At 42.7% G+C, this 14,549-nt stretch overlaps 1 protein-coding gene across 1 annotated transcript in view; it reads right to left on the reverse strand.

The window, feature by feature from the left end:
* Window positions 1-299: 299 nt before the first annotated feature.
* Window positions 300-14,549, reverse strand: part of RNF165 (ring finger protein 165) — a 28,541-nt gene continuing 14,291 nt past the window's right edge. The window contains exons 6-8 of the mRNA XM_042447863.1: window positions 9,302-9,397; window positions 5,993-6,099; window positions 300-3,476 (exon numbers count right to left, since the gene is read on the reverse strand). Coding sequence (XP_042303797.1) covers window positions 3,359-3,476; window positions 5,993-6,099; window positions 9,302-9,397 — 321 coding nt within the window. The 3' untranslated portion in view covers window positions 300-3,358. The remainder of the gene's footprint in view (window positions 3,477-5,992; window positions 6,100-9,301; window positions 9,398-14,549) is intronic.

Here is a 14,549-nt window from a genome sequence, read left to right on the forward strand (position 1 = left end):
GGACTGCTACTGCAATTAGTCTTCCCAGAAAAACCAAGGACAAGGAATTATGGGAGTCATAGTCCAACAACATCTGGAGGATCACAAGCTGTGTACCCCTGCTTTAGATACTTCAAGTACCAAGGTGAAATAAGGGACAGGGTTCTGTTGCTTTTGTCTGCCATCATTTCCAACTTATGGCAACCCTAATGTGACTCTATCACAGGATTTTCTTGGCAAAGTTTGTTTAGAGGGGATTTGCCATGACCTTCCTCTGAGGCTGAGAGAGTGACTTGCCCAAGGTTAATGGATTTCCATGGCAGAGCAGAACTTGAACCTCCAGAGTTGTAGTCAAATGCTCAAACCACTACACCACACTGACTCTCTTAAGGGAATGAGTTCCTGTCCCCTTAGCAATTGTAGAAAATGAGAATTTCAGCAGGTGTTGGTTGTCATACAAGCCACCACTGCTGATATTCCCTCTTCTACACAGAATAGGAGCTCTTCCCCTTATTTCCACTGACAACCTCACCCCATCCCACTTACCTTAAAAAAAAAAATCCTGCTGGTCAGTCCTAACTATAGTGAACCCACTGAATCAACTGTTGACTTGTGAGTCAATGGAGAGGTGAATCCTATTGATTCAATGGTTCTCCATCTAGTCAGGATTTAACAAAATGGTTTAGGCCAGTGGGCACATTATGTAGTGATGGTTTCAAAACCAGGTTCAGGATATGGTGGCAATGATGATGGTGTCTGAGCTAGTATTACTACATTCATTTACTCTGCACCAACCATTATTTATGGTTTGACTTTATAAGTACATTGGCATTTTCCATCAGGACCAGAGCTTAAGCCAATAATTTTTCAGAAACCTAAAATTTATTCCATGTCCCAAACAGTAAGATTGTGAAAACATTTTGCCATGTACAGCTGGACTCAAATGTCTTTGGTTTTCCATTGTGTTACTATCCACAGCTATAGGACACTGCAGAAAGAACCACTAAAACAGAGGAGCTTAAAACAAACATTGCCCAGTTTTTCTGGAGTGATAATTGTTGGGTTGGGGGGTGTGTGTGTTAGATTCTTTCTTTCTGAACTCTCCAAAAAAATGAGGGATAGGGTGGGGATACATCACAAAGATTTGGAAGAAAAGGAGACAGCAGCTTTGCACAGTCGTTCCCTGACCTTTCCTTATTCTCGGGGATGCAGAGACAGTTAAGATACAGGAACACTTCTGGAAGAGTTTATGGGATTTAATAGACAATTCCATACTTTGCCTTGTGCAAGATTAGGAATTTAAGGTAGAAAGAAGAACAGGCAAGATATGGCCTATAGGTCCCATTCTGGATGCTTTGGAGAATGGGACTTGTGCTTTTCTTTTGTGTCAAAAGAAGGCATCATTCATTTCTCGTGGCCTTTTCAGTTTATCTTCCAGCTAGTTCCTACGGGTACAATCCTCTACTAGCATAACTCACAGGTTTAAACATCCAGCCCGCCCATGCACAAGTCTAGATTAAGGCTGCTTCTCCTTCCCAGTCACTTGGTGCATTGGTAAAATGGCCCTTCAGCCAATTATTCCTAAAGTCACCCCTTCCAGATAGGAAATCCCAGGCATTCACTACCAATAGAAAGGCAACCATCTTGATTTGGGAGGCAAACAATGCTTCTATTGTTGCAAAAGGAGGGTATCAAATGAGTAATTGCTCCCAAATTATTTTCTGTGGGTGGACTTTGGGTCCCATTGGCAGAAATGCCCAGAAGAATAGAAAACTCTGAGACAGCTTGTAAAGAAAGACCCTAATTTGAGGTGGGCAACTGTGGAATGGTAGGGGGCTACCTTAGCCCTCCAGGAAACCTTGGAGGGCTGCACCCCACTTCACCCATTCCTACAACAACAAAATCATTTTTTATCCCCCAAATGCTCTGTAGAGAATAAGGTGTATTTTCAATATATTTTCAGCCTTCCTGAAACATTTCAGGCCCAGGAGAGGCCTTCTATAACAGCATGAAGGGTGCAGAAGTTTACTTCATGTTGGAAAAAAGTCCTGTCTTGGGCTTAAATTGGCCCAGGGTGGGCCCAAAAGTTGGTGGATATGTCCACCACACTCTTTTGGGGGATTATTTGAGCCAAATAAAGGTCTTTTTAAAAAATACTTCTGCAAAAATTTTGATTCACCCCGGGAGAGCCTAGGGAGCTCCAAAAGTTTTGGAAATGCCCGACACACACCATAAAGAGCATTTGGGTGCGTTTGGGAGCAAAATAAAATTTGGCAAATTTATTCCTGACCCCTTGGGGGGCCCTCGGGGCTACAAAAAAATGTCCAAGGAGCCCCCATGCAGCCAGTGGGTCACACTGTTCCCACTCCTGCCTGCTGTAGTCTTTTTTTCTGGGCGGTGCACCATTCAAATCTGGGAGACTAAAGCAAGCTTCAATCTAACAGTGATCTGATTCATGCATCCAGCACCAGCAGATACACAGGAAAGAGACTTTCTGTTCTCGTTTCACCTCCTAACCAAATTTCATTCTGATTATCTCAACCCCACCCCCGTGTTTAACATTCTTTCTCTCTGCAAACTTGATTCCGTTTCAATCCATTCTGCTAGGGGGAAAGGAGGGGAAAGATTTAATTTTTGTTTTCTCAGTGTAAACAGGACTTTCCCCCCTCTTTTCACCAAAGCAAGGAAATAATTCATCCTCTCCTTCATGCATGTATGCGCATATATATATATATATATATATATATATATATATATATATATATATATGAGATTTTCACTAGGCACCAAAGTAAGGAATCTTATGGATAAAGGAAAGCATTTCAAAAACCCCAATGCAATGTTTGGTGCAGATTAGGTAACAGCAACATATCCACCACAAGATGACGGGGCATCAAAAGACGACATTTCTTAAGCGCACATGCTTCAGCAGCCATCCATAGAAATAGCTAAAGAACCCCTAATGTGTTTCTACTTATTTGAGAGGTATATATATACAATCCCTTTGAGAAGCAGGATTGAGAGGCCAGAACTAGAACACTAGGTACCTTTGTTTCCACAACTAACTCTTTTCTGCTCGGCGTTCCAGCCACGTCCCCATGCGTTTCGGCTACAGCGGCTGCTTGGATTTCCACCTATCTCCTCTAGACATTAAGAACCACCAAATCATCTTCTCCTCTTCCTCCTCCTCCTCCTCCTTCTCCTCCTCCTCCTTCTTCTTCTTCTTCATTTATTTATTTTTATAATAATCTGTTAATGTGCTTGCAGGCGTTCTTCAAAATTAATCAAATGGCTCAGAAGGCAAACATTTTGCTGCAGGGACTGTATGCCCCAAGAAGGACCCAAAAAGAGATAGGACACCTCCTCACATTGACTCTTTTCAGCTGTCTGATCCAAGCTGTGTTTCAATGTCCACTCGACAGATGGGGCATTTCTTGCTGGTCGCTAGCCACTGATCCACACATACTTGGTGAAATAGATGCATGCAAGGTAAACGCCTGGAAGAGATAAATGGCAAGTCTTAATTATCTATTCGGTTGTTAAGAATGAGCCTGGGGCCAACTTACAAGACCCTTGCAGCTGGTTGTCCCAAAGAGCTCTCTTGGGAGGCAACCACCTACAAATCACTGCAAAAGAAGTAAAGCATCATCCAAAAATGGTAGCAAAAAAGGACACAGATTTGCATAAAATCATTCAAATGCTAGCTATATACAAAGAGGCAAATTTATAAACAGTGGCTATAATTTAAACAAAAAGGTGAAACATCTCAACAGAGCTTTAAAAGATTAGATTTTTAGTCACAACTCTCCAAATCCCCCCAACAACAAGACTTATTGCATCACACCACCCAGAATCCTCCACTCATCATGGACATACTAACTCACTGGAATGAGCAACCAGAGGTCTCTAATACCTGTTGCCCTTTTGTTCCTTATTCTGCTTCCCTTGTTTGATTTCCCAGTTGCCATTGCCTATCCCAAACTTGTCTAGGGCTGGGGCTGACTGCAACAGGGAGGGGAGTAAGATAAGAGAAAAGTTCTGTGGTTGTAGCACAGTGTGCATAGGGCCACAGAAATATTTTGCTGCATGCAGGTCCACATAAAGAAGAGAAGTGTTAGGGACTGTATCAAGTACAACACCTGAATGGTTTGGTATTTTAGCTGTGTGGTGATATCACATAATCTGGGAAAATTTAGAAAGAGGTGTTAACTGAAGCCTTCATATTTGGTGGGGGGAAATGTGTCACTTGTCCACAAGGAGCAGAATCTATTAGGATTATCTTTAAGCGAGATGCTGAACAGGCAGGCCTCATCATTCTATGCTGATGAATAATCAGTGGAATGCCTGGAACGTGACAGGGAGAGAAACTGCAGATTTTCATAAGACAATATACAACATCCCAGTAATTCCCATCAGAACCTGTGGCAGCTGGTGGTTTCCGTATCAGTAGAATGGTGCACTCCAGGTTCTAAGCCTGAACTTTAAAAGAGCTATCCAAGGCACTGATAATATTTTTGGGATAAACTTCAGTACCTGGGATAGATACTTTAATCTTTAGACTAAAACCCAGAGTTGACTCACCACACCATTGACACAGAAGCCAACAGGCACTACCGGTCAGAAGCTTTGGCTACAGAGGTAGGTAACCTGGTGGTTCCTGGTTTTGTTTCAATTTCCCATCATTCCTAACTATTGAACTATTTGGGTTTGACAAGTGCTGTGGTCCAAAGCATCAGGAGGGCACCAGTTTGTCTTATCCTTGGAAGCAATGGCCAAAATCCCACAGTAGAGTTTCACAGCAAAAGGTGCTGCATGGGGAGTTACACTTTGATTGTGCTACACCTCCCTTCTATTCAGTGGCAAAATTGTGCTACTGAACACATGTGCAAACATGTAACCAAATCCACAACCAAATGTAGATGCCCCACATGGGCAATTCATTTTGGCAAATGGGAACTGCAAACTTGAACTCTGGTCCTTCCTTGGAAGGTGCACATTCCAGTCCAGGAAACTGAAGAAAGCTTCCAGTATAACTGTTCGCTGGACAGAAATTTCCAATTGCTTATGAAGAGCAACTTCCACATATGTAAGACACCATCAGGATTCCAGGTATTGTATATTGTTAGCATACCCTACAGCTCTCTTAACAGTTATGGGGTGTCATATTTGATATCTAGCATCAGACATGTTTTTTAGCACTCTGGAACATTAGGAAGTTACATCTGTGAGTAGGCACACTGGCCCAAGTACATCTGGGAGACGTAGACAGTACTAGAATAAAAGTTAAATGGTTTACTGATCCATTCCATCTCACCCCAGGTTTTTCACATTTCCTCTTTCAATGGAGACAAAGGGAGAAAACCATCTTCTACTTCAACCTGTACTGTTCCTAATCACCCTTCCTGTCCTGCTATCTCAGGGTTGTCCCAGATCATTCTAAAATTAAAGCCATCATCCAATTCATCCCCTTTAATCAATCCTGGAGAAAACCCATCAAGTCTTTGTGTGGAAACATCAATAACCATTTTCCATGCAACTATCTTCAGGACTGGTAATTATCACCCCCTCTAATTCCCAGCTTCTCACCATCCACCCTTCCACTCCTTCCTTTTTGTTAACCTTGTACGGTTCTTACAGTGGTTTTGTATGTTTACATGCACCACTGCACATTTCTAAATAAAACCTTTACATTCACTAAAACCAGAGTCTCCTCTACAGTTAATACTGGTATACACAGGTGAAAAGATCACTGAAGTTACCCTCCTTTTAACCTAATAATTTAACCTAATAATTCCCCAAACCTTTTAACCTAATAATTCCCCAAACTACCAAGAAGGTTCTGATAATGTTGGTGGGGAACCCAAATCCCATCCCCCCCACCCCCACCCCACACACCTTTTAGGATAACAGTATCCATGTAACAGAGCATACTTTTGTGGTTGAATACGAGCTCTTCAAGAAAAGGTAAAAATAAGTAGAATTTTGGCCAGAAGCCTTTGGGGGATTGTTGTACCTCACATCCTCGCCATCTTCAAGCATTGAGAGACAGATTGTGCATTTCTCATCGGTATCCAACTCCTCCCCATCTTCCTTTTCAGTTCTGCTTCCCTGTGGTCTCCTCTGTCAGCAAGGACAAAGAGATCACTTTGTTAGAAAAGACACCACTGAAAAACCTAGAGCAGAGTAGGAATCAGGATGGAAGAGAGTTGTATTATCACCCAACTGTGCACACTAAGGCAGCCTGCCCTGTTCCAAATTCTGCAGAGGAACAGGCATCGAGTTTAATTAGTGTTCCACTTGCCCTGTGGAAAGCAGAGGCTGATGGATGCATGTCAGTCTCTCATCCAGAGAAAAGCCTTTTAAGGTCACACAGGTTCTATGTCAGAGGCATTGCTGATGCTCTCAAAAGCTGTAGCATGAAGAAACAATGCTCCTCACGAGTCATTAGTTGGCACAGGTGCCAATGTGGAAACTCAAATCAAAGTTTAAGCTGATGTTGCTGTTTTTCTTTCTAACTAATTCAGGTCTACACATTTGAACATACATGTGTGTATGCACCCATATGCACATACAAATACAAAAACCACACCAAAAAACAATGCAGGAAAAGCAGACCGAAAGACATTTTTCTCATAAGATTAGAATCCTGGGCTATCCAATATACAGATGTAACATCTTGTAAAATTTCATTCCCACAAGCAACAATGAATAATTGCCCTGTTTTTTCTCCATGCTGTGAGAAAGATCTAGAAATCTGTGCAGTTTGCAATGACTGTTCACAGTTTGTGACTTGATCTGTGCAAAATTAATCTTGTGGGATTTTTCCCCAAAATGTGTTGCAAAAGAATGTGTTTCCTGTGCAGGAAACATCCTCCGTGCAGAGAACATGGCACTTGGCTATCCTGTTATTATTCTGTTCTGATGTCATAAGTTAGTGTTATGACCTTGTAACTGCTTCATATTTACATTTGCAATTATGCCACCATTGCCATGTCTCTGAAAGCTACTTAAAAAGACAGTCAACCATTTTGTGGTGCAGGTGAATGGGGTGTTGCAGGATGATATGACAAGCCTTCTCCCACCAGTGAACAACAGTGTGAAGAACCAGAAAACAGACCCTGAAGGAGTTTGTCACAATTCTTTGTTTTACCATTGCTCACTGGCAGGAAGCATGTGGTCAAGTTGTTCTGCAGCACCCCACTCACCCAGCACCACAGAGCTACATCGCTAAGGATGGTTGACTGGCTTTTAAGGTGGGTTTCAAGGCTCAGATAGAGCATAGCTATGATATCCTAGCTACATCTCTGATGCAAGCTCTCAGCCTATCTCTACTTTCCTAATTCCATGTGAAATTGATTGACATAATATTTGGAGTACACCAAAAGGAGGAATTAGTTCATGCAACATGATATTTAAGTTTGGAATTGGCCGCCACAAAGCATAGGGGAATGATCCTGGCTTCAGATGACATTAAAAACATCCAACAAACTGATACAGGAAGTGGAGGAAAATAGGTACACCAATGACTATTACCCATGCTTGCTAAATATGATCATTTTTATCTTAAGAAAATTCATATAACACTTTCCATTTCCCCAGAAAATTTCAAAGCAATTTCCAAAACAAAGTCAGAAGGAAATAATATGAAATGTATCAATAAAAATAAATAAAAATAAAACTGTAAATATGACCAGGGACAGAGATGGGGAAATCAGTTTCGCATGGTGGATGCCACAAAGGAGTCACAGCACCCATGCTCAGAAGCAGTGTATCTTGGACAACCAGTTTCCTTGACTACAAACAGTGTCCAGGATCTTGCACTAGACATATAGCCACTTTAGCGTAGCTATGCTCTGTCATCCAGCCCCCCAAACCCACCTTGAAATCTGGGCAGCTGTACCAAGTTAGGGAGTTCTGTGATGTTCACAAGTGTAGTGCTGAAAGGCAATACATCCAGCACCCTTCTGCCAACAAGCAACAGAATGATGTGAAGAACCAGGAACACTTGTGGGATCCTGTCACAGCTCATTGGTTAGATGTCACTGGAGGCAACTCATTTTCTCAGTATGGATGCTTGGATTTTACGGAATTTGGGGGGGAGGGGGATTGGGAACATTTGCTGTCATGGTAATGGTGCCATGATGGTGAACAAGAATACAGGTTGAGTCTCCTTTATCAGAAATCCTTGGGACCAGAAGTGTTTTCAGTTTTGGATTTTTTTAGAGTTTGGAATATTTGTGAATGCATAATGAGATATCTTGGAGATGGGACCCAAGACTAAACATAAAATTCATTTGTGTTTTATATACACTTTATACACATAGCCTGATGGCAATTTTATACAATATCTGTAATAATTTTGCGCATGAAACAAAGTTTATGTACACCAAACCATCAGAAAGTAAAGGTGTCACTATCTTAGCCTTCCATTTTGATTTTTGGAATATTTTGGATTTTGGGATTTCAAATAAGGGAGACACAACCTGTACCCATTAAAAGGTTACCAGTTATGACATTGTACCTGTTACTAGGTCATAACCTAGCTTTACAACAATGTAACTGTCTAACAGAATGCAAGATTTATGTTATGGATGTAAAGAATATTACCAAACATTTGCATCCCAATGTAGAAAATGTGTCTTGAGACACTGAGACACTACTACTGTTTAAAAAAACTGTCAGTTGCCATGAGAGATTGTTTCCCCTGTGCATGAAAATAAAAAGACCAGCACTATATATATGTCAGCCATAGCAATAACAAAAAGGGGTGGATGACTGTCCCAAAAAAATATTTTGTGTAGTTGCAAAAATATCTTCACAAGGTATTTCAAGACACAACAGTCCTGAAAATGCAAAACATAACCATAAATCTGCAAAATCTATCCTAATCTCATCAAGTTGGAGGAAATCTTTTGATTTGTTGTTGTTGTTGCTGTTGTGTACGAGCGTGAAATAAGATTGACATATCTACTCTTTGCCCACTCTGTGGGCATTCCAGAAGCATTTGATTGTCTATAGTTAGAAACAGGAGGCTAGATCAAATGCACCAGTGCTGGCATTGGTTTTATGGTTTGTATGTCATTGTAAAATTCCACCTCTCCAATTGGACTTATCTTCCTTCCATGCCCAAGGTCACCCAGTGGCTTCACACAGCCACCCATATTCTTGCAAAACTGCCCTCCCCACAGAGGTGAATGGAATAGGTCATGGAGGTGGGGAGCATTAAAGAAACACATAAACCTTCTACTCCTGCCTGGTGCTTCAGTGTTCTCTGAACTCCCAATCCCAGTTCTGGAAGACAGGTGGGTTTTCAAAGCCTTACCTTTTTGTACTTGTGTGGGAAAGTGAACCGTTCAATAGTGTTTTGGACAGCTCCCCTGTTCACATTTCCCAACCTGTCTTCCAGTTGCAAGAGCTCCTGAAAATAGAGAGGAAAAGCAAACAAACCAGACATGAACATGAGGCTGCTGAAAGATCTTCTGCCAAGAACAGAGTGACCTAACAGAAGACTGGCTTTCCTGTTAGGGACAGTGAGGTGGCCACCTCAGGAAGACGTGGACACCAGAGCCTCTGTCTCTCCAGAGAGAGACTGCTGTTATGCAAAGCTGTCCAGACCCAACTAATGTCCAAATCCTGGATCTCAGGGACCCTCAGAGGCAGGCATTTTGTGGGATGTCATATAGAATCATAGAATAATAGAGTTGGAAGAGACTGCAAGGGCCATCCAGTCCAACCCCCTGCCATGCAGGAAATCCAAATCAAAGCATCCCCAACAGATGGCCATCCAGCCTCTGTTTAAAGACCTCCAAGGAGGGAGATCCCACTACACTCTGAGGGAGTGTGTTCCACTGTTGAACAGCCCTTACTGTCAGGAAGTTCCTCCTAATGTTGAGGTGGAATCTCTTTTCCTGGAGCTTGCATCCATTGCTCCGGGTCCTAGTCTCTGGAGCAGCAGAAAACAAGCTTGCTCCCTCCTCAATATGACATCCCTTCAAATATTTAAACAGGGCTATCATATCACCTCTTAACCTTCTCTTCTCCAGGCTAAGCATACCCAGCTCCCTCAGACTGAGGGAGCTGGGTATGCTTAGCCTGGAGAAGAGGCATGGTTTCCAGACCCTTCACTATTTTAGTCGTCCTCCTTTGGACACGCTCCAGTTTCTCAACATCCTTTTTAAATTGTGGTGCCCAGAACTGGACACAATATTCCAGCTGGGGCCTGACCAAAGCAGTATAGAGTGGCACTATTACTTCCCTTGATCTAGACACTATACTTTTATTGATGCAACCTAAAATTGCATTGGCCTTTTTAGCTGCCGCATCGCACTCTTGACTCATGTTCAACTTGTGGTTACTTGGACTCCAAGATCACTTTCACATGTAGTCTCATTCAGCCAGGTGTCACCCATCCTATATCTGTGCATTTCATTTTTCCGCCCTAAGTGCAGTACCTTACATTTCTCCGTGTTGAATTTCATTTTGTTAGAATTGGCCCAGCTTTCTAGTCTATTCAGGTCATCTTAAATTTTGATCCTGTCCTCTGGGGTATTAGGAATCAGCCTGGGCCAGAAACACATTTGGGAACTCTCCAGCTCTGATGTACCTTGTACTGTTCTACACAAAGCCCTCCAAGTCTTAGATCTAATCTGAACTTCAAAAATAATGTCATTTGACAGCACATTAACTACCATGGCTCCTTGCTATGGGATTTTGGGATTTGTAGTTTTGTGAGATATTTAGTCTTTTCTGCCAGAGCAATCTGATGCCACAACAAACAACAAATTCAAGAATTACATTGCATGGAGCTATGGCAGTTAATACAGTGTTGTTTATGTTAGCTGCCTTTGAATTGACCTCAACTCATGGTGACCCTGTGGATGAGACATCTTCAAGCCATCCTATCCTTAACAGCTCAGCTTAGGTCCTGCAAATTCAAGCCCATGACCTTCCTGATTGAGTCTAGCCATCTGGTGTGTTGTCTTCCTCTTTTTCTGCTGCCTTCCACCTTTCCTAGCATTATTGTTTTTTCCAGTAAGTCATGCATTCTCATGATGTGGCCAATGTACAATAGCCTGAACTTGGTCATCTTGGCTTCCAGGGAGAGTTCAGTTTTTATTTGTTCCAAGACCCATTTGTTTGTCCTTTCAGCTTGCCCAGGTATTCCCAGCACTCTTGTCTAGGGCCAAATCTCTAATGAGCTGGTTTTCTTTCTATCTGCTTTCTTCACTGTCCAGTTCTCACATCTGTACAAGGTGATGAGGAATACAAAACGGTGTTAAACTGCATTATTTCTGAAATGCAGATTAGGTCTGAGAAGTGACTAGGGTTGCCGGATGTCCCTTATTACCAGGGATATCCCTTATTTGAGGGCTGGAAAGCTTGTCACTTATATGACTGGAAGCTGCCCTTTATTATAAGGGACACCCCTTATGAAAGCTTTGCCTTTCAGATAGGCTAACAAGATGTCCCCCAAATCCTGTATTTTGGAGTGTGGTCCCTTCAAAAAGATAAAAATTCATAAAGATAGAAATGTGCCATCACCTAATTTATTAATGTGGACAATGTGTTGATTTTACAGAGAAATACATGGCCATCTTAGCTGAAATCAATACTTTTACCTGGTGTTTTGGTAGAACACTATCTTGTTAATAACTACTTCCTGACTGTCAGCCCTTTGTGTCATGAATTTTGACTGTCTCTTATTGCTATTTTGAAAACCTGTCAACGTTAGACATGACAAGAAGGTGGACTGTGGCAGCAGCCATAACAATGGGTGTTAGGATGATGTTGTGGGCTGTCTCAGCACATAACAAGAGTTTTTATGTATTTTTATCATGACATAAAGGCTGCATCTACACTGCAGAATTAATGCAATTTGACACTCTTTTAACTGTCATGGCTTTGCACTGTGGAATTCTTGGATGTGTAGTTTTGTGAGATGCTTAGCCTTCCCTGTCAAAGAACTCTGGTGCCACAACAAACTACAAATCACAGGATTCCATAGGATGGATCCATGACAGTTAAAGGGGTGTCAAACTGCATTAATTCTGCAGTCTGGCAGCAGCCCTAGACTTTGCCACAAAAATGCAATCCATAGAAAGGAATGGAAACTTCCAAGGGAGGAGGGCAATGTCAAACATAAGAATGAAAACTTCAGTCCTGCCTGGTGGTTCAGGCCATAGGTCAGTCCAGTCCATGGTACTGTCTCCAAGCATGGCAAAACCCAATTCTGCTGTGCTTTCAAAGCCTTACTTTCTTTGTGCAAAATTTCATTTGCACAAATTTTGGATTTGCAATTAGGACATATTTCTGCAAAATATACTCACCCCTCATTTCTCATGGACTTCAGGTCCACAGTCTTGAATATTCATTGAGGGGTGACCTGAGTTATTTTTAATGGGGTTTGCTCCTGTGGCATGCGCCCTGCGCGCATTCACAAACATGCGTCCCATTAAAGCCTATGGGGCTTGAATATGTGTGACCCTCCATTTTCACAAGGGGGGATCTGGAATGGATCCCCCACAAAAACAGAGGGCCAACTGTATTTTGTGGCAGGGCACAAATCTTTCTGTAAAATACTTTTTTGGTATTGATGGTACTGGCACCATTGCATTTTCATATTGATTTTAAAGATGCCAATGAACAAACATAATATCCCAGAGACATCTATGCCTGCCCTATCCAACTTGGTGTGGATGGTATTAGTTGCCACTTGGGTTGGAATTTAGAATAGTAACTTCAATTGCATAGACACTGTGTATTTATTCAAATGAAAACACACATCTGGGATTAGGTCCATTGTTCTCCTACTGACAGCCAACCATAGGATTCCTATAGAAATGAGGTAGTCCACCAGAAATCATCAGTATGGTTGACATCGTGCCATATCTAATACATAGATATCTTTGTGGCAATAATGATAAGGCTTTTGCTGAAAAGAACCCAGAGCATTAAATTACACATGGTCATTTATGGATGGCTAGCCTCAGATTTGAGAACTTTGTGGGAGGCGGGAACTATCACCATTGGAATGATAACTTCAGTTGCACAGACACTATGTGTTCATTCGAAAGAAAAGAGAAATCTGGGACTAGCCTGGGACTCTGAAGGATGAAGATAGCTGATAGGACCTTCTTAGTGGCTGCTCCCAAACTATACAGAAGGCTTACACAGTAACTAGTCCAATACAGGAGAAAACAAACAAACTAGTAGGTGTACTATAAATCACTAAGTCCCACTGTAAATAAATACAACAATCTATAATATTTTTCTAAATGAATATGTATGTCTAATTACTTGATTTGAATGAACATAAATTGATAATACCATTATTATATGATAAGAAAAATATAATTGAAAAGTCCTAAACAAAAAACACCCTGCAAGGATGTACAATGCTGCAAAGACTAATTCTTCTATTTATCTTCTATTTAGTCCATGATTGATAATGAGGATGAGTATTGCAATAATGCAAGTTCAATAACACAAATGGCAGTGTCCTGGTGAAGCACATTAAATCTCTGGTAGCACCAATCAATCAACTTGCAAAGATTTTGCTGGGATGATGTTATAAAACTATAGACACTCAGGGTGGTAGTAGTAACAAGTGACTGAAGCAATGGTAGCATAAATATTAGAAGCATTATTATCTCTGGTAGCAGACAGCTACCTCTGGAGTATTTGTGTCCATTTCAACTCAAATGTCTTCTTCAGTATTACTATAACATTCTATTCTGGATTATAGTTCATGAGGATATGATTCCAATACGCTATTCCAGGGGTCGGCAACCCCTGGCCCACGGGCCGGAGGCGGCTCACGGAGGCGGCAGGACCAGCCCCAGCTGGGTCCTGCCGCCGCTGCCGCTGCCGCCACCACCACCTCCTCCTCCTCCTCCTCCTGGGCCGCTTGACCGCGCTGCCCTCCTCCTCCTCCACCACGTGGAGGAGGAAGAGGAGGACCACGCGGCCTGGGGCAGAGGAGGCAAAGGGGGAAGCCCCGCACCGCCTTCCCTGCCACCCCGCGCGGGCCTGCACCGCCCTCCCTGCCTCCCCGCACAGGCCCACGCCACCCACCTCCTTCTTCTCTGCCTCCTCTGCCCAGGGACGTAGCTAGGATTTTAGGAAGGGGGGGGTCCAGACTAAGTGCCACCATTATAATGGGGCTTGAGTGCGGCGGCGCAGCAGCACACACCATTCATTTTTCTAATGGAAGGGGGGGGTCCGGACCCCCCAGACCCCCCCCCCTGGCTACATCCCTGCTCTGCCCCTCCCCCAGGCCGTGCGGCATATGGAGGAGGGGGAGGAGGAGAAGAAAGAAGAGGAGGAAGAGGAGGAGGGGGGAGCAGAAGGAGGAGGAGGAAGAGGAGGAAGAGGAGAAGGAGGGAGAGCAGAAGGAGGAGGAGGAAGAGGGGGAAGAGGAGGAGGAGGGGGAGCAGAAGGAGGAGGAGGAAGAGGAGGAAGGAAGAGGTGGTGAGTGGCCAGAGGCCTCAAGGTTTTTTAAATTTTTATTTTGGGTGCTTTTAATGCTAACAAGTCTCCCTTGGTTTGACAGTGATAGTGTGGTGGTGGTG

Source organism: Sceloporus undulatus, chromosome 2, assembly GCF_019175285.1.
Source record: "Sceloporus undulatus isolate JIND9_A2432 ecotype Alabama chromosome 2, SceUnd_v1.1, whole genome shotgun sequence".
Taxonomy (NCBI): domain Eukaryota; kingdom Metazoa; phylum Chordata; class Lepidosauria; order Squamata; family Phrynosomatidae; genus Sceloporus; species Sceloporus undulatus.